Genomic DNA, 26,203 nt, shown 5'->3' with positions numbered 1-26,203 from the left:
CGCGGCTCTGAACGCGCACTACGAGCAGGCCTCTTCAACACAGTGTAGTGTGTGCATAGTAACGCGGAAATCCTAATATTGCGTTTAATAGAACATTTTTAATTGCAACCACATCAATACAGTCCCTATCAGGAGTAAAATAGTGTCTGGAAGCGTCGTGTGCATGTAGATCTGATTTTCAATTCAAAGGACACTGGGGAGTTTGGGTTTGTCGGCCGTTTTCCCAACATCTGTACGATGCTCGACGCTCAATGGTGGCAAGAGAGAAGAAAGTTTAATCGGATGTTTGTTTCTTTCATTTCGAAGCAATTGTAGAGCTCCGTCGGCGCTTTGCGACCGTTTTGGCAAAATGATGAGTGGAGGATGGGAGCGATTTGTACTCAGGTAAGCGCAGAACCCAGCATTGTTATTATTAATACTTATTTGGTGTAGCGATAACACTACTTTAATATTGTATTGTGTGGTGGAAATATATACGTTTAAGCCCCCACACAGTAGTGCTTCCTACACGAACACACATAGCTACGGTAATAATCGCTGTAACGATATTTTCAATCGCAAAATTCTAAATACGTTTCAAACACACATTTAATTTCACCAACGTGTAATTATTCATGATGCAACAGTCATGGGTTACATCTGTTTTTTTTATTGGTTTCTATTACATTAGTCTGAGACTATCTGCATCTGAGAACATGTAGAATAATGTCCCTTGCATTATTATTATTATTATTATTATTATTATTATTATTATTATTATTATTATTATTATTATTAAAATATTATAAAACATAAAATATTCATATACAGTTAAGTCCTAGGTTAGTGCTAAAGGGAAGGGAATGCATAAGTCACAGTAAAACAAGAAGTGCTACAACACATAAGTACACAGTAGCATAAGGAAGCAATAATAGTTAATAAAGTGCATAATAATAGCAAGAGTGCTCCCAGGAGATTAGTCTGCTGTACATACACATATGGCATACTGTTTCTGACGTGCATATAGGCCTACTTATAATACCGACTTTCATACTATCATGGATACTAACAATACCTGCCTTTATACTTGTGCTAATTGTTACAAATTAAATAATATGATGCACAATATAAGGCTACTATTTGATGCATTCAAACTATCCACTCAGTTATTAAAAATTCTAGCTGGTGTTTATCATATGTTAATGTTATCATATACTACAGATCATACTAAAATGATTGCTGGTTCCTTTAATATAATAATAATAATAATAATAATAATAATAATAATAATAAACACATAAGCCGCTTCTAATTTCCTATTGGTTGCTTATGGCTGGAACACACTTTCATTGGACAACGCGCTGTCAGTTAAAGCGCTGTCGATAGGGTGGCGATTCGTGTGACGTCACTAGACAGCAAGAGAAAAATGGCGGCGGTGATGATGGGCGTCTACAAGAGTTTCTCTCCGAGTTTCTGCCTCCGATGTAGACAGTTGAGCTCCGTCGTATCGACAGCTAGAGCTGTGAGTCAGTCCGCCAGATTTCTCTGTGTCACTGTGGGATGTTATGTTGTGTGTGTCCAGCCGGATTACTTCGCAGGGACACAGAAACTGCTGTGTTGACAGTGGCGCTGGCTTCAAGGTTGTCTGCGCATTGAAAACAACCTGATTTGCTTCGTGAATAAACTGCGCCGGACTGGTGCCGTGTGGAAACTAGTTTGTGTCGACTGTTTTCAGGAGACAAAACCCCGCTGTGGCGATGGCATCCGCTACAATATGAAATAAAATCAAAATCACTTGATTGTGTTCCCTGCAAATCGCTGTGTGTCTGTGATGCACTACATGTAGTCCTTTGTGTGCGTTTTTCAAGACAGTCTCCCCCACTTTTAAAGACAAAACATTGCAATTAACTGAATACGAAAATCATGTGGGTTTATTCAATTATAATCCCCCCACCCCTCACACCCTCCGTTAAGCTACCTTACACAGCATATTCTTAATATTATGAATAATATGTAAGCACTATAATATTTAATATCTCAATTTTATTATGTAATTGCATGTACGAAGGTCTTCAATATTAACAGTACTAATAACTTCATGAGGTCACAGCTGGTTAAGGGTTAAACTGTATACACGCTAGTAGGGTGTGCTCTGCAGTTATGTGAAAAATCCGGGCACAGTTTCTCGGTCAGCTTTTGGTTTTTTGATATGTACGTCAATCTTAAGACAAGTTTTTCAGGAGTGCCTTTGACAGTAAAATGTCAACACTGTAAAACTGACATGGAATTTTTATTGTTGTTGTTAATAATAATAATAATAATAATAATAATAATAATAATAATATTTCATAGAAGTGTTTTAACTAAACTTACTGCTAACAAACATTAACTTCCTGTGAACTTTTACAAGTATGGAGCAATAATAACACTAAAGCTTTATCACTCTTCTCTGATCTGATTGTGATAAGCGATGAGGTGGTTTAATAAAGACGCACAGGGTGTGTTTCTGGTGGGGAGTGTGCTTGATTCGAGCAACAGACTGTGCTTCCTGACACTAGGAAGTAGAGCTGCAAACCAATGGGACAATGCTGTCCGACATCAAGAAACTATTGCTGCAGCTCAGCCAGACCATCCACCTTAATCATACCTGCAGAAAGGTAGCACAAACAGGGCACTACTGTCAACTGTGGTTTCCTTATCTAGGCTTCATTTATGTGTTAATTTATCTTGAGCACTGGTCTGCAGCAGCTGATGGGGCACTTGGAGATCAGAGGGTGTTAAATAAAGGGATTTTAGTTTTTGTTGTTTGACAGTGGTGTCTGGTGACAGGTCCGTCAGCTTGGCTTCATTGCACTTCAGCTTCTTTAAACTGTCTGTTCAGTTAGCGAGGCTGATAATAAGACTTTCAGACACAAACGGCTTCCGTTGCACGCTGTTATGAGACATTTATGACTGCACCAAGTTAATTTATGTTAATTTTATTATTAATAAGAAAATAACACAATTAAGTGCATGGGGGATTGAAAAGCCTTTATTTGATGTATTTTCTTTCAAAACTTCTGAGTGGAGTAAGTGCTGGTGGACAGTGGGTTCAGGACATTGCTTCAGATCGCATGTTCTGAGGATTAAGTTTGCCTCCTCCTGGTGTCTCTGCCCTTTGCAGGCTGGAGTCTCCCCAGTGAAGTCTCTTCCGGAGAGGGTGAAGATTGTGGAAGTGGGCCCCAGGGATGGACTGCAGAATGAAAAGGTAAAATCACAGAAGATATATTCACTTCCCATCTTGGCTGTTTAGGTCTCTGTATTAGTATTATGATGTTGTTGTATGGAAGCTTGCACTTAAATGAAGAGATTGCAATTATTTATTTCCGCTTCGTTGCAGTAAATTGCTTCAGTGTTTCATCCACACTGCATTTCTGTTCACCTTGTTTTACCAGACAATGATGTTGCTCTTATAGGCATTTACATTGTCTTTATTATGTGCATGTAAGACTTTGCTTTGTCTTCTGTAATTTTAGACACATTGTGCTAAACCTGTGGCAGCTTTGGTACAGTAGTTCTGAATGCATTTTCCTAGTTTTTAATGTCCTCATTAGCCAGTTAGTATTAAGTATTGTGATGTAGCTCAGCACTTTCCTTGGCATGTCATTGGAAAAGCTGGGCTGTGTTAGCTCAACTCATATCACCCCAAAGGACTCTTGTGAGAAACTGTCTTCATTTTAATACTGTGTCTGTACATGGGGCTAACATGCATCTCTGGTGTCTCTGCTAGACCATTGTGCCTGCCGAGGTGAAAATCCGTCTGATTGACATGCTGTCAGATGCAGGGCTTCCTGTTATAGAAGCAACAAGCTTTGTCTCCCCGAAGTGGGTCCCTCAGGTAATGGGGTCAGTGCGGATGTCTGGGAACAAACAGTCCAATCATGGGAGAATGACTTGATTTTGGGTTGAATTTTCCTCCTCGGTTAAAGGTAGGAGGGGAGGGAATCAGGGTAGCATCCTGTTACTTCTCCTAAGTTCGGAATCTTAAGCAGCACCCTCAGGGTCAGAAAAATGACAACAGTGTTGTTTGTTTTTATGGATTTAAATGAAACCCATGAAAGGTTTTTGTTTTTAGTTTTTCTCAAAAGTGCTTGGTAGCAACAGAGCTCTTTCTGCAGCATCAGTGAAGTGATTTGAGCCTGAATTGAAGGGCTGCACTAATCTGTGACTATTCTTTCTCTTTCTCTCTGTCTCTGTTTACCCACTCTGCCCTGGTTTGGCAGATGGCAGACCAGATGGAGGTCATGCAGGGGATCCACAGGCGCCCTGGGGTCAGCTACCCTGTCCTCACCCCCAACCTCAAGGGCTTTCAAGCTGCAGTGAGTTAACCCCAAATCTTAGAAGCACCTCTCGCCTCCCAGCTCTCACACTCCTAACTGCAATGACTACACTTTTATTGAAGTGCTGGCAAACCCCTTTCCCATTATACACCGATCAGCCATAACATTATGACCACTGACTGGTGAAGTGAATAACACTGATAATCTCGTTATCATGGCACCTGTCAGTGGGTGGGATATATTAGGCAGCAAGTGAACATTTTGTCCTCAAAGTTGATGTGTTAGAATCAGGAAAAATGGGCAAGAGTAAGGATCTGAGCGACTTTGACAAGGGCCAAATTGTGATGGCTAGACGACTGGGTCAGAGCATCTCCAAAACTGCAGCTCTTGGGTGTTCCCGGTCTGCAGTGGTCAGTACCTTTTCAAAAGTGGTCCAAGGAAGGAAAAGCGGTGAACCGGCGACAGGGTCGTGGGCGGCTGAGGCTCATTGATGCACGTGGGGAGCGAAGGCTGGCCCGTGTGGTCCGATCCAACAGACGAGCTACTGTAGCTCAAATTGCTGAAAAAGTTAATGCTGGTTCTAATAGAAAGGTGTCATATCCATGGAGGCCCCACCTCGCAACTTACAGGACTTAAAGGATCTGCTGCTAACGTCTTGGTGCCAGATACCACAGCACACCTTAGAGGTCTAGTGGAGTCCATGCCTTGACGGGTCAGGGCTTTTTTGGTGACAAAAGGGGGACCTACACAATATTATGTAGGTGGTCATATTGTTGTGGCTGATCGGTGTATATCTTTATCTTGTGAAAAAAGATTCCGAGGTGAGGAATCTCACAGTGTCTGATCTAACTTGGTCATCATCAAAGTGGGATGAGATTTCAGGAGGCTGTAAGACATGGATTTACTGTATCTATTCATTTAACTGTTGGCATCTTCTGATTTCAAACCACACCTGCCCTATAAATAAATCTGGAACAACTGCACAGTAGTTGAAAGAGAAATGTCCACTGCAACAAAAATGTTTACACTAATATCTACTATAAGATAACAGTGCTGACAAATGGGCAGAGGGTATCACCGCTTGCTTGTCCTGTGTTCTGATGGCTCTGGGTTTTGCCCTGCAGGTGAAGGCAGGTGCAGGGGAGGTGGCAATTTTCGGAGCCGCTTCTGAGCTGTTCAGCAAGAAGAACATCAACTGCTCCATTGAGGAGAGCCTGCAGCGCTTCGAGGAAGTCACCAGGGCGGCGCAAGCAACAGGAGTTCCCGTCCGGGGGTAAGAGGAAGTGGCGAAGGACAAGCAGGAGGTCTCTTTTTAACATTGTCAAGCTTTGTGGTCAAGCTGTTTTTTATCAGACTGTGCCTGGGTAAAAAAAATATGTTTAAATCGGTACAGTCAAGTGAACACTTATTGCAGTTCTGAGTTTTACACCCAGATTACCTTGCTATCTATATACAGTGTAACGAAGGACCTACACTTTATAGACATTTTGACTCTTATTATCTTCAGTAGACTATCACAATGTATTATACTACAGGACCATCATCTCTTCCTGTAGTGTACTCCCCTTTTTGGTTTCTCAATAGCAGATACATATGAGTTTTAATTAGCTTAAAAAAATACTTCCCATCCTTCTCATCATTTAGTAAAAATGTCCTGGTGGCGGTAGAATGGCCTATTTTAAGAATAATTTCAGCACTGGTTTAGCTTGACAAGTGTCTTTCTGACAGGTATGTGTCCTGTGTGCTGGGCTGCCCCTATGAAGGCAAGGTCTCCCCAGAGAAAGTAGCTCAGGTGAGTACTTGGCATCTCTGAAGTATTTAATCTGCATGTGTTCTTGCCATGCCCTCTTGTTTATGGCTCTCTAACTGACCCCAGGTGGCAAAGAGGCTATACTCCATGGGCTGCTACGAGATCTCTCTAGGTGACACCATTGGAGTGGGCACCCCAGGCAGCATGCGAGAGATGCTGGGCGCTGTGACCAAAGAGGTGCCCGTTGACGCCCTGGCTGTGCACTGCCACGACACCTACGGGCAAGCTCTCGCCAACATCCTCATCGCACTGCAGGTCAGCTGGGCAGGGGGGAGGGAAAGCCCGTCTCTGTTCTCGGTGCTGCCACATTCCACACGGCTCAGAAATCCTGCGTTAGCGGCACACAGCTCTGGTGCGTCAGGTTTTACAGGTCTGGTCAAAACTTCAGTTTAAGGCCGGCAACAATAAAATATTGAAAAAGGAGCAAAAGTTACTTGCCTCAGTCAGGGAGGAGGAGACACTGGGATGAAAACCAGACGCTCTCAAGGACTGGAGTTGAACCAAGCCCTTTAACTACATAAATAACTAAACTAATAAAAAATAAAATAAAAAAAGATGACGACAAAACAACCCATAATTCTGTGCGGCTACTATTTAGTTGTGTTTGCATTGCTGTCATAATCTAAACTAGGGAGTGTCCTGGTTTTACAGGTATCACTGGCTCATTAGTCACAGATCTCCTGGAACAAATGGAGATTTGGAATAATGAAGCGTAGCATAGAGACCAAAACAGCATAAGAACCAGGATGGCCACCCTTTCCTGCATCATTAGACCTCAGTGCGTTTTTAGGCAAGATGATGACTTCATTAGGTCTGTGGGAGTACCTTGTGTGTGTGTGTTCTGTATTTCACATTGCCGTGCAGTGTGTGCTGTACTGTGTGCTCTGTGTTGTGCATGTGTGTGTATTTTATGCTGAGTGATTTGCCATTCAGGCTCTCTTATGTATGTATTTATGTATACTGGACTTTTTTACCACCTAGTGTGAAGTGCTTTATTGAGTGTGCTGTACAGTGCAGGGTGTTAGCTGGGCAATGTGTGTCTGCTTTGCTGTTTCCTGCTGTACCGAATGTGTGTGTGTGCTTCTGTGTCCTATGCTACATGCCCTGACACTGCCTCTGTGTTTCAGATGGGCGTGAGTGTGGTGGACTCGTCGGTGTCTGGGCTGGGGGGCTGTCCATACGCACAGGGAGCCTCCGGGAACGTGGCTACAGAGGATGTGGTGTACATGCTGCAGGGCCTGGGGATCCACACTGTGAGTCACTCGGCCTCTCTCCCTCTCTCTCTCACATTTACGTGCCAAAGCCTCTGAACTCTTGCTGTGTTTTTCAAGGCCAACTAAGACCCCACATTCACCCACACATGTTGGCAAAAACAATAATTTACACTTTATGATGATGATTGACAATGATTGTGGAGCTGCAGATCCACAATCTACAACATTTATATTCAAATTGGATAGAACTGCACATTGGCTTTAACCAGCAGTACAGGATTAAAAAAATTTCCACTAAATATTTAATATCTCAGTGAGCGAGATAATTTGCACTTTGTTTGCACTTTTGCATTTTGTTTGCACTTTTGCATTTTGTTTGCACTTTTGCACTTTGTTTGCACTTATGTTGTAAGTCTGCCAAGAAATAAAAATAATAATAATAATAATTTTGCTATATTAATTTCTGCATCGCTAGAAATTGCTACCTCCTGCACATCCCTTATATGTATATGTGTGTATGTATACGTGTATGTGCCCCACCCTGGCTCACTCTGCCTGTGTCTGTAGGGGGTGGACCTGCAGAAGCTGATGGATGCAGGAGCCTTCATCTGCCGCTCTCTGAACCGCAGGACCAACTCCAAGGTGGCACAGGCGTCCTGCAAACTGTGAACTTGCCCCTGTTGCTGGCAGGGGGCGCCGTGTGTAAGATTGACACTGAATACAGGTCTGGGACATCCCCCATTGCTTGGCACTTTAGAATGACATCATCGCTTCTGGAGCACACACACCACAGTGTTCCAGAACTCTTCTTGAACATGGATGGCTGAGTCCCCAGACTGCATCTATTTCCGGTTGAAATCAACAGCACATGGAAGAGAGGTGTCAACATAGGTCACAAGTTCCAGCAGTTTTTAACATGGTTCTCCGAGTCTTCGATAGAAGTGTGAAAGCACTTGGCTATATATATTTATATATGTACATCTGTTAATTTCAAAGGCAATGAGAAATTCATGATTAATGATCAACATGATTGTGCACAATCACCACAGCTCTTATAATTGTGAGTAAACTTTAAAAAATCGGATTTCAGAAACAAAACTCGGGTATAAGCTGGGTATCTGTGTGTGTGTGGTGCTGCGATACTGTCCGACTGGGTGTGCGCTTGCCTGTCCCTGCCTCCTGATCAGCTTGGGGGAAGAGCTACTCTCTGCATCACACTCATTCACATCATCTTACTCTTACTCTTACTCCCAGAACCTCTAGGATTCTGGACTTAGTGAACAGACACTAGTTTGATGTGTGAGTGTGGACAACCAGCTAGGAGTCACTACTGGACAGTGCATGGAATATGAGGGAGGGGAATGCAACTCATCCTGAAAGAGGCATGTATTATTTTGGAGTGTTCATTTTTTTTTCTCCTGAAGTGTCCAAAGTGGTGGTTTAAGGTAGAGACAGATCTATTGTTATCTAGAAGGAAACTGTTCTATATGTTTAGTGATTACATATGGTAACATTGACACTATAGCTCACGTGAGAAACACCCCTATAGAAAGTGGACTAGCCCATCATTCTAGAATTATGCCAGGGTTCCATACAGGTTGCTTGCAATTTCAGTGGGATCGGTAGTAATTACAATCTGTAGTGACTACTGATTAAATTAGGACTTCTTTGCTAGTGAGAACCCCCGATCACAGCTGTAGGAGTCTCTGATATGTTGGGGACCAGTGTGGTGGTGTGATCGTAAAAATAATTTTGCTAAATGTGTATTAGTTAAGCACTTAAAAAGTTGGATCATCTGGTCATGCTTCCAAGCCCAACCTGGATTCTGGGCTTTGGTTTATCTTGGGGTGGGGGAGGGGGGGTTGAAAAAAGAACCCAGATTAAAACACGTGTATGTACGGATGTACATGTGTATGTACCATGCACCCTTTCATGTTGGCCCTGCCAGATCCAAATAACTGGTGCTTCTTTTGAAGTGATTGCCATTTTAGTAATAAAATGTGGATGACTGGTGTGGGGTCAGAGACATGTCAGCTCTGAATGTTTAAATCACAGGTGTTGTCTCTGTAATGTCCAGTTTTCCATGCTCATTGACACTTTCTCCTTCTGTGAAAAATACTGTATTATAATATGCAGGCATAACTTGATGTTTCTGTTTTCAGAAACTATATATTCAAGCTTGGATTTTTTGTTTTGTTTTTGAGTGTTTTCGTTTCCCCACAATTGTTATTTATTATTTTTAACCATGATTAAAATCTGTATGTAATTATATTACTTGAGTTTGTTGTGGTCTGTAGTTGCTGTCCTGTCGAAAAGGCGCAGTATTTTTGTAGAACGCAAAGAAAAACACAGGATTTATGTGAAATGTTTGATCAAAATGTGTGTAATCTGCAGACACCTCCAGTGTCAGGTCTTGAGACTTTCGCCTTAGGGGTTAATGTCACACGCTCACCCCCCTCCACAGCTTTATCCGCCCAAGACCTCCCCCAATCCCCCTGGGCAGCTCGATATTACTCCGTATTAACAGAGTCTCTCAGTGCGGATCAGAGAGGAACCCGGAAGCACAGGTCCGCACGTTGTCAAGGGCGCGGTTACTATGGGCTCCCATGTGATCTCTGATGTCACTCCGCGCCAGCCAATCCCCGTCGAGCCTTGCAGTCACACGCACCGTCGAGTCCCCGCCCCCTCCACGTTTCATGTGAACAGGAAGTGCAAAATAAACTCTTAAAGGGACACGTCCGTGGCACGTCAGTTGCCTGACCCGACCCCCCAAATTACGCTTGAAGTTACTGGATTGAAGCTTTCTGCCTTAACCCACCTCACAAGCTCACGGAGCCCGCTACGGAGACAGACCGGTGGCAGCTACAGGATCGAGAACCAGGACACGGAAGTCAAGTCAAAGTAAGTGAGCGATTGCGTTGAAATCAAGGGCAGAATCCTGAATGTAGCATTGTGTGGGCATTGAATGGGACTTCTGTTTGTAATGCGAAACAATCGGCTCTGTACATACATTGACCTGTAGTAGGTGACGACAGTTACATTATTGGTCTTTATTGAAAATTAGCCTTTATTTCAAGTGTATACTATTCAACAGTAAAAATAAAGTTGAAACGTATTTGGTTTCTCTTGGATTCGACTCGATGTATCCTGTTATCTAGACTTCCACATCACAGCTGACTGATCTCCAGATTCGTGCTATTAAAAGCATTCTGAATAATGTACCTTCTAATATTTAATCTTATGATAAGGGGTTGGCATAATGATGATTGCGATTAAATTACCGCGCAGGTACATCCATAAAGGGTTGAACTTTATTCCTACCATTTTATAGTAACTCGCAGTACTGCTATCAGCAATCTTTAAAGTGAAAATGACAGGCAGGAATGAGACCCCTTCCATCTGTAAACCATTAGCTGACATTGTGCTATTTAATTGAACAAGAAAGACCGTGTACCTGGGCGTAATATCATAATGGAGAGCTGACTAATATACAATTTTGAAGCACACCTTTAAAACTATTTAAAAGCATTTGCTGATTACTATGCTGAAAACTACAGAGCGATCCACATTAGAAACCCATCTCAAATTCCCTATGACCCAGACTGTCATTATCGAAGGTGTTCTGTCAAATACACTGAATATTTAACTCTTTAAAGAGCCCAAACCTTAATAGTCCTACATATTAAATTGTGCACTTAATCTCCAGCTTGCATCTCTTCCTCCACACCAAAAGGCAGCCCTTTGCCAGAGAATACCTGTAGGCAACACATCGGGAACCCAATTTGCTGTAATAGCAGCTCAGAGCAACCTGAAGGAGCGCTATTGCACAAGTTCCTCTGGCAAGTTAAGGAACCAATTCTTCCAGGATCTTCCTGTGGGAGAGGTGGGTGTTTGTGCAGGGTGCCTCTGACGTCTGTGGCACTCCCTGTCCTTGGTAGTTGTCAAAGCTGCTCTCTCCCATAATCCCTCAGGGCATGCCCCTTCCAAGAGCCAGTCAGCTGTGTGCAAGTCAGAGACACCTGAACTATGTGGAAACCTTTCTGAAAGACAGGGTGACAGACAGATCCACACTCCCTTACCTATCTAAACACACAGCCACTGTATTTGTCCACATCCTGCCACATCCTGCCACATCCCAGGCTCCTGAGACGCAGGAGGGGTAGAAGGTGGGGGATTGCGATGCGACACATTTTCTCACACAGGCTCCCTTTGTGTCAGTACAGTAAAGGCTCTTTCTTTCTCCTCTTTCCTGCAGTCGTGCTGTTTATTGCACTTCTCCATCGGTCACTCTGTTTTTTGCAGTGAAGGCATTTATTAAAATAAATGCATAATCTGCATTTTGTGTCTCCTCACTCTTAAGATGTGTGGTTTTCTGTTTACCTCGTCTGTTCATGAATTGTGGTGTGGCCTTTTCGATTCTGCATCTGCTCAAAAACGTTCTCCCCAGTCGGAAATAAGGAACTGGAGTTTTGAAGTGTAATTTAACCTTACACTCTGTTCACATTTCTTAAAGGCCTATCAAAGTAAATGCAGTCCTGTGCTTGTGGGTGCAGATCCTTGCATATTTATTATTATGCTTATAATGCTGTGTTCTTGGTCCTCTGTTCTGCTGTGATCTGGTGTACAGTTAACACTTGCCTACAACAACATGACTTACAGCATGACTTTGTATGGGATGATGACTGCCAGGAAGAGGCATCTCAAAGTGACGATGGACTTGTCATGTATCATGTTGTCATTCTCTATGGCAGGATGGCCGAGAAGGTGCTGGTGACTGGCGGAGGAGGGTACATTGGCAGCCACTGTGTGCTGGAGCTGATTGAATCCGGGTACTACCCCGTGGTCATCGACAACTTCAGCAACGCTGTCCGAGGTGAGCGGCAGCCCCCAGCGTATTAATGTGTATTAAGCATAGCGATTGTGTTTTAATGCCTTGTGAAATATGGATGCATAAAGAACAGTGAAGCAGCTAACTACTACATTATAAGTACCGGTGCATACGTGAGATCAGGGGCGGGTGCGCTCAGAATAACTGAAGATTTCATTCAATCTGTTGAGCACTGTGGCATAATGCGTGGGTGCCCTAATTAAATGTACACAGCACTGATTGATCTTGCAGTTAGAAGTGTATCATGAGCATTGCAGTGCTGCTCCGGCATGAGAAAGGGTTTGTAAAGGGTGGAGGTTTGCAGTCTGTATTCTGTATCTCCAATCATTGCAGATGGTCTTGAATTAACTGTGGGACACTTAGAGGGTATTGGGGGAAGGCGCCCAGTTCCAGTATGATTGCTGTTTTGTCTGGGGGAGACGTGGGTGCTGATCTCTCTGTCCTGTCTGGAGGAGAGGGGGATGTGCCAGAGAGCCTGCGCAGGATCGAGAAGATCCTGGACACGTCCATTGAGTTCCACGAATTGGACCTGCTGGACCGAGCCGGGCTGGAGGAGATCTTTAAGAAGGTCTGTCTCCCCCAATTCCTGGGCTCTGTGTGATTCTGTGTCCACATCTGTTCGTGCTGGGTGTGTGTATTTCTGTCTATCTGTTCCCTGCTCTCCTCCCCTGTCTGATTGCCTGTAAAACAATTACTGTTATCTTCAGTGCTTTAAAACCTATTTATGTAGGCCTATAACATAGTGTGATTCTACATCTCTGTCCTATCTGCTTGCTGCTTTCCCTGCCTATCCTATCCAGCGTGTTGTTGTCTCCGCTTGTATGGTTTCCTCCTTGAGCGCTGTTTTCTTTCCTCATTCTGTTTCTCTCTCTCTCTCTCTCTCTCTCTCTGTGTCTCTCTCTCCCTCTATGTGTGCAGCACCAGTTCTCGGCAGTGATGCACTTTGCAGGCCTGAAGGCTGTTGGGGAGTCAGTGGAGCAGCCTCTGAGGTACTATCGGGTCAACCTGGCTGGAGCCATGAACCTTCTGGAGGTCAGTGTGGGATCCTGGTTCTCAAATGTAACGTCTGGGTGCATGTCAATCTCTTAGTGAAACGGGTCTGTCTGACTGTGTGTGCCTGATTGGTGACTTGCCTGTCTGTGTATCTCGGTTATTGCAGCCCAAGTGTGTGTGTGTGTGTGTGTACGTGCATGTGTGTCCTGTGTAGATTCGGTGCACAGTGCCTGCCTGTCCCTTGGTCTACCGGTTAATGTGTGCTCACTGTGAGGTGTTTCTGTCCCTCTGTCCGTGCCTCTCCCAGGTGATGCAGCTCCACGGCGTTCACAACATTGTGTTCAGCAGCTCAGCCACAGTGTACGGCGACCCTCAGCGGCTGCCGATCGATGAGGACCACCCTGTGGGCGGCTGCACCAACCCCTATGGCAAGACCAAGTACTTCATTGAGGAAATGATCCGTGACCAGTGCAAGGCTGAGAAGGTAGAGCAGAGCTGAGCCCAGACAGCCCCCTGCCGCAGGGATAACTGGACACAAAATTCAAACGGAAATGTACATAAAGTTTAAGGAGCATGTTTTAAAATGACATTTAAAATGCTCCTTTTCACTTAATTTAAGTAATGCATTTTAGCCTTTTAATAATATCACTGGTTTCACCTTTCATCACTTGGTTTATTCTAGCCCTGGGAAATATTCTGGTGGATATGTACATTACTGCAGTGTATTAATAGTGTTTACATTTCGGATGTGCAATCGCAGTCTTGACGCGGTGTGTGTGGTAAAGGTGGGCTGTCAGTGTGTTAAGCCCCTGTGTGTTGTGGCCGTCTCCCCACAGGACTGGAACGCGGTGCTCCTCCGGTATTTCAACCCCATCGGTGCTCATAGCTCTGGGCAGATCGGAGAGGACCCCCAGGGCATCCCCAATAACCTGTTGCCGTACATCGCCCAGGTAAGCAGCAGGCACGACGTCAGGGCAGGGGAAATCCAGGGTCCATACCTCACTGTGCCAGGGCAGCAGATAACATTCATTTAATTAATGGATGATCCTCTATTGGTCTATATGTTATGGGTATGAAATTATTTTTTTTCTACAGTATAACATCGTTTTTCCCAGGCATCTTATCTCAATTCAGATGGCTGGAGAATATAAATAACTCATGGTGAATGAGGGGAGGGGAGGGGGGGGGTGGATTCTTATTTGATCATATCATTATTTAAGCGAAACTTGTTGCTATTTTTACACATTTTGACGTTTGACTACTGCGAGGTGCTGCAGATAATCTTTGGACAATTGCAGACTTCCTCTCTGTTCTCCTTTGCCCATTTCTTCCCATTTCTGCTCCTGTCAGGTGGCGATCGGGCGACGGGAGTACCTCAGCGTGTTTGGGAATGACTACAGCACACCCGATGGCACAGGTAGAGCTCTGACCTCTATGCCCTTGACTGGACACGGCGCCCCTGGTGAAATCTGATCAAACCTTATCTACTTGCACCAAAATAAAAACTGAAAGCGTTATGTTTGCTGTATGTGGCATAGTCCTGGTTTTCCTGCCAGTGTCGGCATGCTGCGCTATCTACTTGAGACACCAAGTGAACCAAACGCAGATGAGTGTTTGTCTGCCGTGTATTGCTAGCAGTCCGCATACTCGCTCTGAATCACATGGAAATAAATGTCTTTATTATATTTTTTTTTATTCTTGCTTGTCCATGTAGTTGTATGTCTACATTCGCCTTTAGCTGGGTATCAGTGATGGTTTCTCCCTCTTCCTCCCTCTCTGTCTCTCCAGGGGTTAGGGATTATATCCATGTAGTGGACTTGGCCAAAGGACACATCGCTGCTGTCCGGAAGCTGACGGAAAACTGCGGTTGTAAGGTACTGCCCTCCCTGCTCTTCTAGCGTCCTCACCGTCTCCATAGGATTTAAAATATTGCTGTCCCATTGTTTTACATTTTCTCTCTCTCTCTGCAGATTTATAACCTGGGCACTGGCACGGGCTACTCCGTTTTACAGATGGTCAAAGCCATGGAGAAAGCCTCACGGAAAGGGGTGAGTTTGTCTGCACTTTTCCTCCTCCCTGTGTGCCAACACAGAGATGAGCAGCCATAGTCTGGCACTGGCGTCTGCGCTGGGATGGGAGCCTGAGGGGTTTATTTGGATAGAGCCTGACAAGCAGGACTTCAGATGTGTAATGCAGAAAACACAGAGTAAAAACAAACAAATAAATAAGTTCAAATATATACCATAGAGAGGCTGTTTATGCTTCTGAGTGTTGTTCACTAGGAGCGCGGAGGAGAGGAGTCGCACTCTTGTCTACAGGTGTGACAGGTTCAGAGAGAGAGAGCGAGGGATTTATTTGTACGTCTCTCTCCCTAGGGATTTTTTGTGAGCATTTTCTTGGTAGAAGTAGAAGCCAAACTCGCTGGCGTGTGGCGTCCATGTTGTTTAAGCTTGTGTGTTCTGCCTTTTTCCCCCGCGGTGACAGATCCGCTACCAGATCGCGCCTCGGCGTGAGGGGGACATCGCGTCGTGCTATGCAGACCCCCAGCTGGCCGCGCGAGAGCTGGGCTGGAAGGCGTCCTTTGGGCTGGAGAAGATGTGTGAGTAACCCTGACCGCTGAGCCGCTCCTGACCGCAACGGATTTGCAGTTGCAGTTGAACACAGTCGAACCAATAGCTGTGCTGGTAAATAAGTCATGACTGTAGAGGTACTGCCATGACTTATTTAAGGTGGTTATGGCTGATTTAAATCATTCTGGATATTTGTTGGAATACACGTTAAGCAAATATCTACACAACAAAATACAAATGTCCAAAGCAGGAAAATTATAAGATGAATACAGTATTGTTATAAGAACTGAAATAACCTAGAGATGCTGAACATATCTGCTCCTTCTCACTCTCTGTTACTCTCTTGTTCTTTCTCTCTCTCTCGCTTGGCGCAAGGTGACCCTGATTTTGTCCTTGTTTTCCAAGGTGAGGATCTGTGGCGCTGGCAATCCCGGAACCCCACTGGCTTCAGCAAAGCGGCGTAGTCCTAACCCCGCCTTTCAGCCCCACCCGAATACAAACACACACACGGAGAGAAGTCTGAACTCCTAGAATACGAGAATGGACGAGACTAATCGTACTGATGCTAGTTTTTATATTTTTAACTGGAATTTGTCAACCATGTAAAGAAAGAGTTACATTTTTATATCTTTATTTAATTGAATGTAAATCACTTTGATGCTCTGTAACACAACTCATGTATGCCTGGGAAAAAAATGACCAAAACTTGAAGTAGGCCTATCTGTCCGTTTGTTCTGTCCACTTGTTTTATATCGCCCCTGTATAAAGGATTACTTATGTGTACCAGATGACATTTGAATTGTTTGGTTTTTAATTTTAATTAACCTTTTTTTTTTAATCGTACATGTGTTTTTTTTAATCTGGTTAATACTGACATTTTTAACTTCAGATGTTCTACTACCTTCTGTTCCGATGACATTCCATGGAGCAATAAAACTTATCCAGTTCATTGGAGTACTTCCAGTGTACATGTGTAGTATAAAACGGCTGCATTACCAACTTTTACTTACCCTGTAAGATGGAAATACACTCAACCTCCACATGATGGCAGCAGAACAGAACTGATAAAGCATGTTCTCGTGTAAAGGGAACATTAGTATCCGATGTTGTGATTCACACTAAGCAGCTCAAAAGTGCCCCGGGCTCTTGTCTTAGTCTATAAATAGTTTTTAAAAATGATATACACAGTGAGGGAAAAAAGTATTTGATACCCTGCTGATTTTGTACGTTTGCCCACTGACAAAGAAATGATCAGTCTATAATTTTAATGGTAGGTGTATTTTAACAGTGAGAGACAGAATAACAACAAAAAAATCCAGAAAAATGCATTTAAAAAAAGTTATAAATTGATTTGCATGTTAATGAGAGAAATAAGTATTTGATCCCCTATCAATCAGCAAGATTTCTGGCTCCCAGGTGTCTTTTATACAGGTAACGAGCTGAGATTAGGAGCACTCTCTTAAAGGGAGTGCTCCTAATCTCAGCTTGTTACCTGTATAAAAGACACCTGTCCACAGAAGCAATCAATCAATCAGATTCCAAACTCTCCACCATGGCCAAGACCAAAGAGCTGTCCAAGGATGTCAGGGACAAGATTGTAGACCTACACAAGGCTGGAATGGGCTACAAGACCATCGCCAAGCAGCTTGGTGAGAAGGTGACAACAGTTGGTGCGATTATTCGCAAATGGAAGAAACACAAAATAACTGTCAGTCTCCCTCGGTCTGGGGCTCCATGCAAGATCTCACCTCGTGGAGTTTCAATGATCATGAGAACGGTGAGGAATCAGCCCAGAACTACACAGGAGGATCTTGTTAATGATCTCAAGGCAGCTGGGACCATAGTCACCAAGAAAACAATTGGTAACACACTACGCCGTGAAGGACTGAAATCCTGCAGCGCCCGCAAGGTCCCCCTGCTCAAGAAAGCACATGTACAGGCCCGTCTGAAGTTTGCCAGTGAACATCTGAATGATTCAGAGGAGAACTGGGTGAAAGTGTTGTGGTCAGATGAGACCAAAATCAAGCTCTTTGGCATCAACTCAACTCACCGTGTTTGGAGGAGGAGGAATGACCCCAAGAACACCATCCCCACCGTCAAACATGGAGGTGGAGACATTATGCTTTGGGGGTGTTTTTCTGCTAAGGGGACAGGACAACTGCACCGCATCAAAGGGACGATGGACGGGGCCATGTACCGTCAAATCTTGGGTGAGAACCTCCTTCCCTCAGCCAGGGCATTGAAAATGGGTCGTGGATGGGTATTCCAGCATGACAATGACCCAAAACACACAGCCAAGGCAACAAAGGAGTGGCTCAAGAAGAAGCACATTAAGGTCCTGGAGTGGCCTAGCTAGTCTCCAGACCTTAATCCCATAGAAAATCTGTGGAGGGAGCTGAAGGTTCGAGTTGCCAAACGTCAGCCTCGAAACCTTAATTACTTGGAGAGGATCTGCAAAGAGTAGTGGGACAGAATCCCTCCTGAGATGTGTGCAAACCTGGTGGCCAACTACAAGAAACGTCTGACCTCTGTGATTTGCAACAAGGGTTTTGCCACCAAGTACTAAGTCGAAGGGGTCAAATACTTATTTCCCTCATTAACATGCAACTCAATATATAACTTTTAGAAATGCGTTTTTAAGGATTTTTTTGTTGTTATTCTGTCTCTCACTGTTAAAATACACCTACCATTAAAATTATAGACTGATCATTTTTTTGTCAGTGGGCAAACATACAAAATCAGCAGGGGATCAAATACTTTTTTCCCTCACTGTATAAGTTTATAAGTATATATTTATAACTACTATTAGAAATTCCTCTGCAGCAGTTATTTATGCCGAAGTCCCCACTGTAGTCTGTGTAAGACATGCTGGATGAAACGGTCTGATAATGTGAAGTTCATATAGTATATACACAAAGTAGTCAGTGCTCTCCTGTTGAGTTTGTATCAAATGCAGATAAAGCCATTCTGTATTACAGTTTTTCTCGAGTCCTAAGTCAATGTGAAACTGTGGTCCACATGACCAAGACCATAACCTAGAGGAACAGAACAGCATATTTTTGCCGAACAGTAAGTCAATTTTGGTTGCTTTCACACGAAATGCAAATGCCAAGCACATTGTTGCACAACAGTAAATGCAACTCCCTACACAAGACAAAAATCAATTGGGTAAGTCTTGTCAAACAAAATTGAAACATTTGTTCACAGTAGGTAACACATACTCCCAAAACTGAATCTCTGCTGCACATGTGCAAACCCTCATTGCTCAGTTGTTCAGCCACAAATCAGTCCATCATCACATATAAAATGAGTTGAGCATGAAATGTCAAAAGACAAAGAGAGAAAGAGGGTGATCACAACTATGAGCCCATAGAGGAAGAGGGGTGCATCTCCATGGAGGCACAGTAACTCCAAGGGGAAGACAGAACAGATGTTTCCAATGACATAAGTGCCACTATTGTTGACCATGTGATATACCATGACCTTTCAATGTGAGAGTCTGGGCAGAGGGTGCAGCGCAATCTAAGCAGGTCAACTGTGGCATCAATAATTATAGTGCAAACATGTCCGATCCATGGAGGACCCCACCTCACAACTTACAGGAATTAAAGGATCTGCTAACGTCTTGGTGCCAGATACCACAGCACACCTTCAGAGGTCTAGTGGAGTCCATGCCTCGATGGGTCAAGGCTGTTTTGGTGGCAAAAGGGGGACCTACACAGTATTAGGCAGGTGGTCATAATGTTATGGCTGATCGGTGTACATGCAAGGAGTTTTTCTGTCATCTTCCTTGACCATTTCATGATATCCATTTATAGAACAGAAAGACAACCGCGCTCTGGTGGCTGAGGACGAGTCTTCAACACTGAACAGCCGGCTGCCATTGTAGATACAGTGGTTTCAAACAACTCAGTATGTTTGAGGGAGATCCAGACTACAAATATACAAGAACATCAAATATTTCAGAATGTACAAAGTGTCAGTCTGGCAGCTACTGACTAGGTCTTGAATCGACACCAACTAGGGATGAAACGGCTGTACAGGTACCTTTGACAGGAACAGTGACAGAGTGAAGGAGATTAGGTTCCAGTCTGTACAGGTGAGGGCTCGTCACAGTAATGGATTTCCTTACAATCTTTCGTTGTAGACAGTTAGAATGGCTACCCATGTATTTTGTGTATATTGCCATGTGTGCAGCCATCTCAAGAGAAGGTGTTCTTTACTGTTGGCCCATACAATACAGCACACCTTAACTGCATTTCTTGACATCTTGAATACAAAATACATATCTTCAGTGCACTTGATTTATGTTAACTGTAATTTCCAGCATGTATCGGTAGCATTACTGTAACTGAGTAAAGTATAACCTTTTGTCAGCGTAATTGTTGTGGTTAAGTGTAATTCTTTCTAGTTTGAGCTTCTTGATATGAGTCAGTTGGAGAACATGAGTACAGCTCATGCTGGGGTGAAATGTTTACTGACTATTTGCGCTTATTTTACAATCAAGCAGAGAAGACAAAGAGAGCATGTACAGGGTTGACCATGTCACATTGATGCTCATAATTAGTGTTTATTGTGCCATTGTGAAGTGGCTGATGAAAATAACAGCAAATGATGCTGTTTGATGGCCTGATTTGATTTTGTGTATTTGTTGTTTTGAGAGTCTGAGTGCATTTTGCAAATTAAATGTATCATTTTGGCCAGTGTGTTTCAGTTTTGGGCTGCGTGTTCATTGTTTTGAAAAAGTCATGTCTGTTTGGACAAATGTGCTCAAGCAATAAAAAAACCCAGTAAATTACCTATTCTAGCCATATTTATTAATATTTGGTTTAGTCAAGATTAATTGGTCATGAATAGCAACTTACAATAAGTGTTCTGATACATTTTGATGACATAAGCATGTGACTGAGATTGAGATATGTAGCAGATTTTTATCAAACAATGCTCTGTATGTCTTTTTAACGGCTTGTTTGGTGATTTTAACTGCTTAAAAATAAAGAAAATATATGTTAGTAATTACATAAAACCCCAAACTCCAGCTGTGGTGTAAAAAAATGAACTGTTAAATTATCAGTTTATGTAAAACAAATGAAGATGACCCAGTTACTAGACATGCAAAACTGCAACAAGGTGTGTCACACCAGACACTGAGTAAATGAAAGAGCCGATGTGAGAGTGAAACTGATGAATCAAACACTGAAGAAAAAGGATTGAATTCCTATGCTATCACATGTCAAACAGTCAAAACCAAATTCACACGCTCTTGAGTGAACTTGTCAGAACTGCCAAAGTTTTAAGTATGTAGGCTACGATTTTAACGTTGTTTTATAACCAGCAGCAAAATAACTAAAATTAGAAGAGGCACATTGTGCCAGTGATGCACCCTACACACACTGTGTTTGTTTTAATTTCAGGAGTGGACTACACCAATTCAGGTCACTCAATTCTATCCAATGAAGCATAAATACCCCCCTAGTGTTTGTCGCTTCACATCCCACCTCCTCCTCAGCCACTGTCTGTGTCGTGGGAAGGGGTAATGGGGGGGGGGGGTCATCAATCATTGATTAAATTAACGATTCACAACTTGTAAACTACAGCATTATTATTAGTCATAATAATAATTTGCATAACTCTAATAACTAAACAAGCCTGTTGTTTTTGTTCTTTCTTTTCTTTCTTTTTTATTACAAAACATTGCTGACTGCATTAAGTGCAAGTTCATTATTTTCTTAATTTAGTATTATTACTATTTTTCTTTTTTTAGTATTATTTGACTTTTCTTTCGGTATAGCTAGTTCTGTAACATTAAATTGGATTTCAGTTTTACAGTTACAGGACCTTCGAGGCGGCTGCAAGAGCAGCCTCTGCACCGCCAGCAAATCGGCTTGTTTGAAACTGGATGAAAGCGGAGGTAATGATCTTACCTTGAGACATGGGGCTGAATTTACTTATGCTGATGGCTACAATACTTAGACTGGATGGAATGGGTGTGTTTGTGATCAGTGCAAACCCTTTGAGTCTGAGCTTGTCCATTACCCCAGCACCCTCATCCCCTCCTTGTACTTTCATTATGTTTGTCGTTCTGATTCAGAATCCCTCTTGATTTTACACATTGAAATAAAAGTACTTGCTTTGCTCTTCTTCTCTCTATATATTTGTATATCACTTAAAAAAAATCTCTAAAATGCTATACAACCTATATCCTTATCCTGAGCATAGAAAGGTAGTGAAATTGTACATTGCACAGGTACAGGTTACTTGAAACCAACTGCAGACCCTACAATTTTAAAGAGGATGTTTTTTTAAGGAAAAGAAAACATGATGATTTTTCTGTGAGACTGGAAAAAACTACAGATCTGTGGAGTCTTTGAGAGATTACAATGTTCCTCTATTTCACTCCCTACTCGTCCCCGGGAATGCTGTGAGAGGTGTGTGAATGTGCTCTCACGTGCAGAAAGGAGTTAAAGTGTGGTGACTGATCCATGGATCACAAGGCCTCACTTTCACACAGTCTGACTGATGAGATCCAGCCCAGCTCCCAGGAGCTCAGCCTGCAGAACCTGACAGATTACAACTGTACAACTAGATGAAGGGAAGGATGACTGAGGGACATTAAAAGATCTGGTATAGCAATACAGCAGGTTGCTATGAATTTGTCTTCCTGGTTTTTCACTGGTAATTATCCTAAATCACCTCAACACCACTGAAATCCACTCACTTGGTTGGAGAACACATACATTATGGTGTTCATATGGTATTTACTCAATCAGTATAGATTTATATGTTGCTGATATTATTATTTGTATTATTATAGTAGAAGTGGAAGTTGTAGCTGTGGTAGTAGCACCAGTCATAGTACTAGTAGTAGCATTATATAACACGAGGTACAGGAACATAGCAAAATGAATCAAAGGATGCTTTGTGATCTGATCTTCCATAAAGAGTAGTGTAAATGGTGAAGTTTATGTGTTTTAATCTTACTTGAGACAATATGCTTGAGTCAAAGATGAAATGACCCTCTCATCCCTCTCAGGCTTTATTGCATTTGGGAGGAGCTGTTGTTTACCTGACTTCATGCAAATTAACGGCTAAGGAAGTTAATTAATATGCAGATTACCTCCATGTACAGTTCTTGCGCTGTTTTTGCAGGAAAATCCCAGAAAGGGCTGTTTAGTTGTTTAATACTTTGTTTTACTGATCTTACCTGAGTCGATTTTCCTTTTCACATACAGCAAGCCATGAATAGAAAGTGTTTTATAAAGTTAGGCATACAACACGATGTACAGTACTGAACAGTGCACAGTAGACCCACAACAATATAGAGGGCATAATGATAAATGGAAAATGGAGAAGACAAAATGCTTTCCGCATTGCCATTAACCTGAACTACACTATTGCTAACCATGAAATGTCCATCATCAACTTACTTTACCTTGAAACCCACAATAAACTAACCAGTTATCTTGCACTTTTATAATAATCTAATTTAAGGATATATACGATTATCTCGGGAGCATTCAAAATACGGATGTACATGATGAACATTTTTATATCATTTACTCGTGTATTTCTCTGTGGCCATTTGTTTGTGGCAACCAGATTCTGTCTAGGGCTGAGCATGTGCATCAATATTTCACAAGCTAAAAATACAGCATGTAAACTCTCCCTATGAAAACACAACAATCACACATCAAAGTGTCTGTGCACTTCTTCTGCAAAATAAAATACCAATCGCCTCAACCGCTGATGTTTAAATACAGCAGTATAATGTAGTTTGATGCAAGGTGTGAGAGCTGTGTTTCTGTGTGGCTGGACAGGGCCAGACCACATTGCCCCCCCCCCCCAGATCAAATGATCACATTTCCTCTCTGCAAACATAGGTATGCAGGGATAGAGAGACATAGATCTATGCCATGGTTGTGTGTCTTTGTGGACACTGCAGGGGCTGAAAACACATATTAAGATCTAATTACTAAATCCCAATCCCAACCAAACCAAGAACTGTAATTTGGGAGCTCAGGCAAAATAAAAACTGGCAATTGAAACTTTTACTTCTTCATACAATACATTTTCAGCCACCTTTGTTAATTGACTATTTCACTTTCTTGAATGTAACTTTTGATCCGATGCTGGATTGTGTGTGAGGCTGGATGGATCTACAGCATGGGTACACGTTCAGAAGCTCAGATGTAAGGAAGAAAGACTTTTGTTCACAGGAACAGTAGTGGCAGGAAATTATAAGATAGTGTCTATAAGTACCTGGTTCTTGGTGCACAAGGAAACTTGGCAGCTGTTGCTTAAACAGCTTTCATCCAAAGCTGTGTTCCAACCATATGTGATATTGATTTATTTTTCCTGATTTGATGATTACGGTTACAACAGAGCCACAGGACCAGCTGACATCTGGATCACATTTCATAAAGGTTGTGAATGAATAAATGTAAATAACACTAGTGTGGGATATGTCACGACGGCCTCCATTTTGTCTGTACACACCGTGAAGAGGTAGAAAACAATCTGTTGTTTCATGTTTGAGGCCATGATTAGGAAGTGTTTGAATAACAGCTACACATGAAAGAAAGATTCATACTCAAGAATAGAATCACCTTTATATAGACTGGGTGTCATGATCTTAGTTCTGAGATGAAGCCAACAAGAGGAAGTACAGAGAGGAGTACCCCAGTAAGGTTCGGACAGGTTCAACATTATCGTTACTGTAGATGGCATCTGGGTTTTGTATTAGAAGACACACCCTCATTCAACAGCGGACTAAAGGTAAGCAATTTTGAATGCAGCATTTTATTTCCCTAAATCAAATAAGGCCCTGGGTGATTGTGGGGCTTTTAATAATCCCAACTAGGTCTTCACACACTCAGGCACTCAGCTGTTTTTAGGTGTGCGTGGAATACATACGTTTTCCACTGCAGCACTTCTGAATTCCCAAATACTGTCTAACAAGCATTATGGTATTTGTAAAAGTCTGTAGTAATACTAATTAAAAAAATGTAATGCAAAAGGAAAAGAGAAATAGAGAGAGAGAGAGAGAGAGAGAGAGAGAGAGAGAGAGAGAGAGAGAGAGAGAGAGAGAGTGGGTAGGTGGGAAAGGAAGGAGGAAGAGACAAAGAGAGACAATCAATCTCTCATCAAGAGACAAGGCACAATAGTGTAAGGACACTTGTGTAACTGGACCAAGCAACCAAAGCTTGAGTTATTAGACAGCAGTTTTGGTGCATTGTTGAGCAGCTGTAGTCTCCTGGTGTGTTGATGGTAAGATCATTCAAAAGCTTTTATTTATGTATGTATGTATGTATGTATGTATGTATGTATGTATTTATTTATTTATTAAGCTGAGAGATGTTCAATAGGTGAACTTTTTCAAACCTTGTTTTCTGGTAACATTTGTGTGTCCTATTCAGTCAGTATATCATGTGATAATGATATCATGATCTCATCAAATTCATCAAATGTTTCAAATTGTCTTCAAAAATCAGCTTGAGGTTTTCTTGCAGTATTCCTTTAATATGTAGTCAAATGTCAAGATCAAGGTGGATCATATACATCAAATGTATTATAATGAATGTAAAATGTATGAAAAAGCTTGAATAAGTGTGCAATATTTCATGAATACAGGTTTCCTATATTTAAATTCAGTATGGTCTCAATAGGCGATATCTTGTTTCATTTACAAAAGCACTGGGAAGATCCAAACCTGTTTGAAGTGTTACCATTGTATTTGGCATTTAGCAGATGATTTTGTCTGAAGTGTTTACAGAGATATATAACATGCTATGGATTAAGTAATTTAATTATTAGTTACAGAAAAGTACAAAGATACTTATTGCTAACTTAATGCTGTTAGCTGTTAAATATTTTCCTTTTCCTTTCTGAACACGTTTCATTCATATTGTAAACCATAGTCTGATCTAGCTGAAGTGTTAATCACATTACTGAACATTGTCTTACCTACTGCAGAGTTGTTTCAATACCTTTTCTCTTATCTGAGCCGTGCACTTTCATATAGCTGTTGACTTCGACACTCTACTCTCTAGGGTTGTCATGAGGTTCTGATACATGGTCACAATTCCAACCTCTTTACGGACTTCTATTACTAGCACTGCATTTTTGCTTCACTGTCTTATTATTATTATAATTATTATAATACAAAAGATAAAAATCAATTCTGTGTAATCACACATAACACTGTAACCTTTGCAGTACCAACCTTTAAAGGGTGTATGTATGTGCATACAGAACAATTCTTCAACTCTGATGTTAAAAGCTGCCTTTGGTAAAGTTATCAGTCCTAAAAATATATAAATAAGACGTATTTTAAATGAAAAACATAACAAACTGTACTGTTATTCTGTCTTGCTGTCATGCATGTTTTCTAAAATCTATCATTTCTTAAATATTGTTTGCCTAGGAATACA

At 42.2% G+C, this 26,203-nt stretch overlaps 2 protein-coding genes across 4 annotated transcripts; both read left to right on the top strand.

Annotated features, from left to right (window-relative positions):
- The first annotated feature begins 20 nt into the window (after positions 1–20).
- On the top strand, positions 21–9,593 carry hmgcl (3-hydroxy-3-methylglutaryl-CoA lyase). Of its 2 annotated transcripts, none has more exons than XM_066717256.1 (9): positions 21–384; positions 3,143–3,226; positions 3,749–3,856; positions 4,242–4,337; positions 5,423–5,571; positions 6,027–6,090; positions 6,175–6,363; positions 7,236–7,361; positions 7,890–9,593. In XM_066717256.1, the coding sequence occupies exons 1-9, from the start codon at positions 364–366 to the stop codon at positions 7,989–7,991; spliced, it is 939 nt and encodes a 312-aa protein (XP_066573353.1). In that variant the 5' UTR covers positions 21–363; the 3' UTR covers positions 7,992–9,593. The 2 variants fall into 2 exon arrangements, with proteins under 2 accessions (XP_066573353.1, XP_066573352.1); XM_066717255.1 differs by lacking the exon at positions 21–384 and adding an exon at positions 1,392–1,501.
- A 446-nt stretch (positions 9,594–10,039) lies between these two features.
- On the top strand, positions 10,040–16,741 carry gale (UDP-galactose-4-epimerase). 2 transcript variants are annotated; one of them, XM_066717254.1, is made up of 11 exons: positions 10,040–10,223; positions 12,074–12,195; positions 12,666–12,778; positions 13,129–13,242; positions 13,511–13,687; positions 14,040–14,153; positions 14,554–14,620; positions 14,992–15,077; positions 15,174–15,251; positions 15,688–15,802; positions 16,179–16,741. In XM_066717254.1, the coding sequence occupies exons 2-11, from the start codon at positions 12,075–12,077 to the stop codon at positions 16,235–16,237; spliced, it is 1,044 nt and encodes a 347-aa protein (XP_066573351.1). In that variant the 5' UTR covers positions 10,040–10,223; position 12,074; the 3' UTR covers positions 16,238–16,741. The 2 variants fall into 2 exon arrangements, with proteins under 2 accessions (XP_066573351.1, XP_066573350.1); XM_066717253.1 differs by having other exon boundaries at positions 12,663–12,778.
- The last annotated feature ends 9,462 nt before the right edge of the window (positions 16,742–26,203 follow it).

Source organism: Amia ocellicauda, chromosome 11, assembly GCF_036373705.1.
Source record: "Amia ocellicauda isolate fAmiCal2 chromosome 11, fAmiCal2.hap1, whole genome shotgun sequence".
In the NCBI taxonomy this organism is placed as follows: domain Eukaryota; kingdom Metazoa; phylum Chordata; class Actinopteri; order Amiiformes; family Amiidae; genus Amia; species Amia ocellicauda.
Note: the sequence above shows the minus strand (reverse complement) of the source record. Positions and strands in the feature narration are given on the sequence as shown.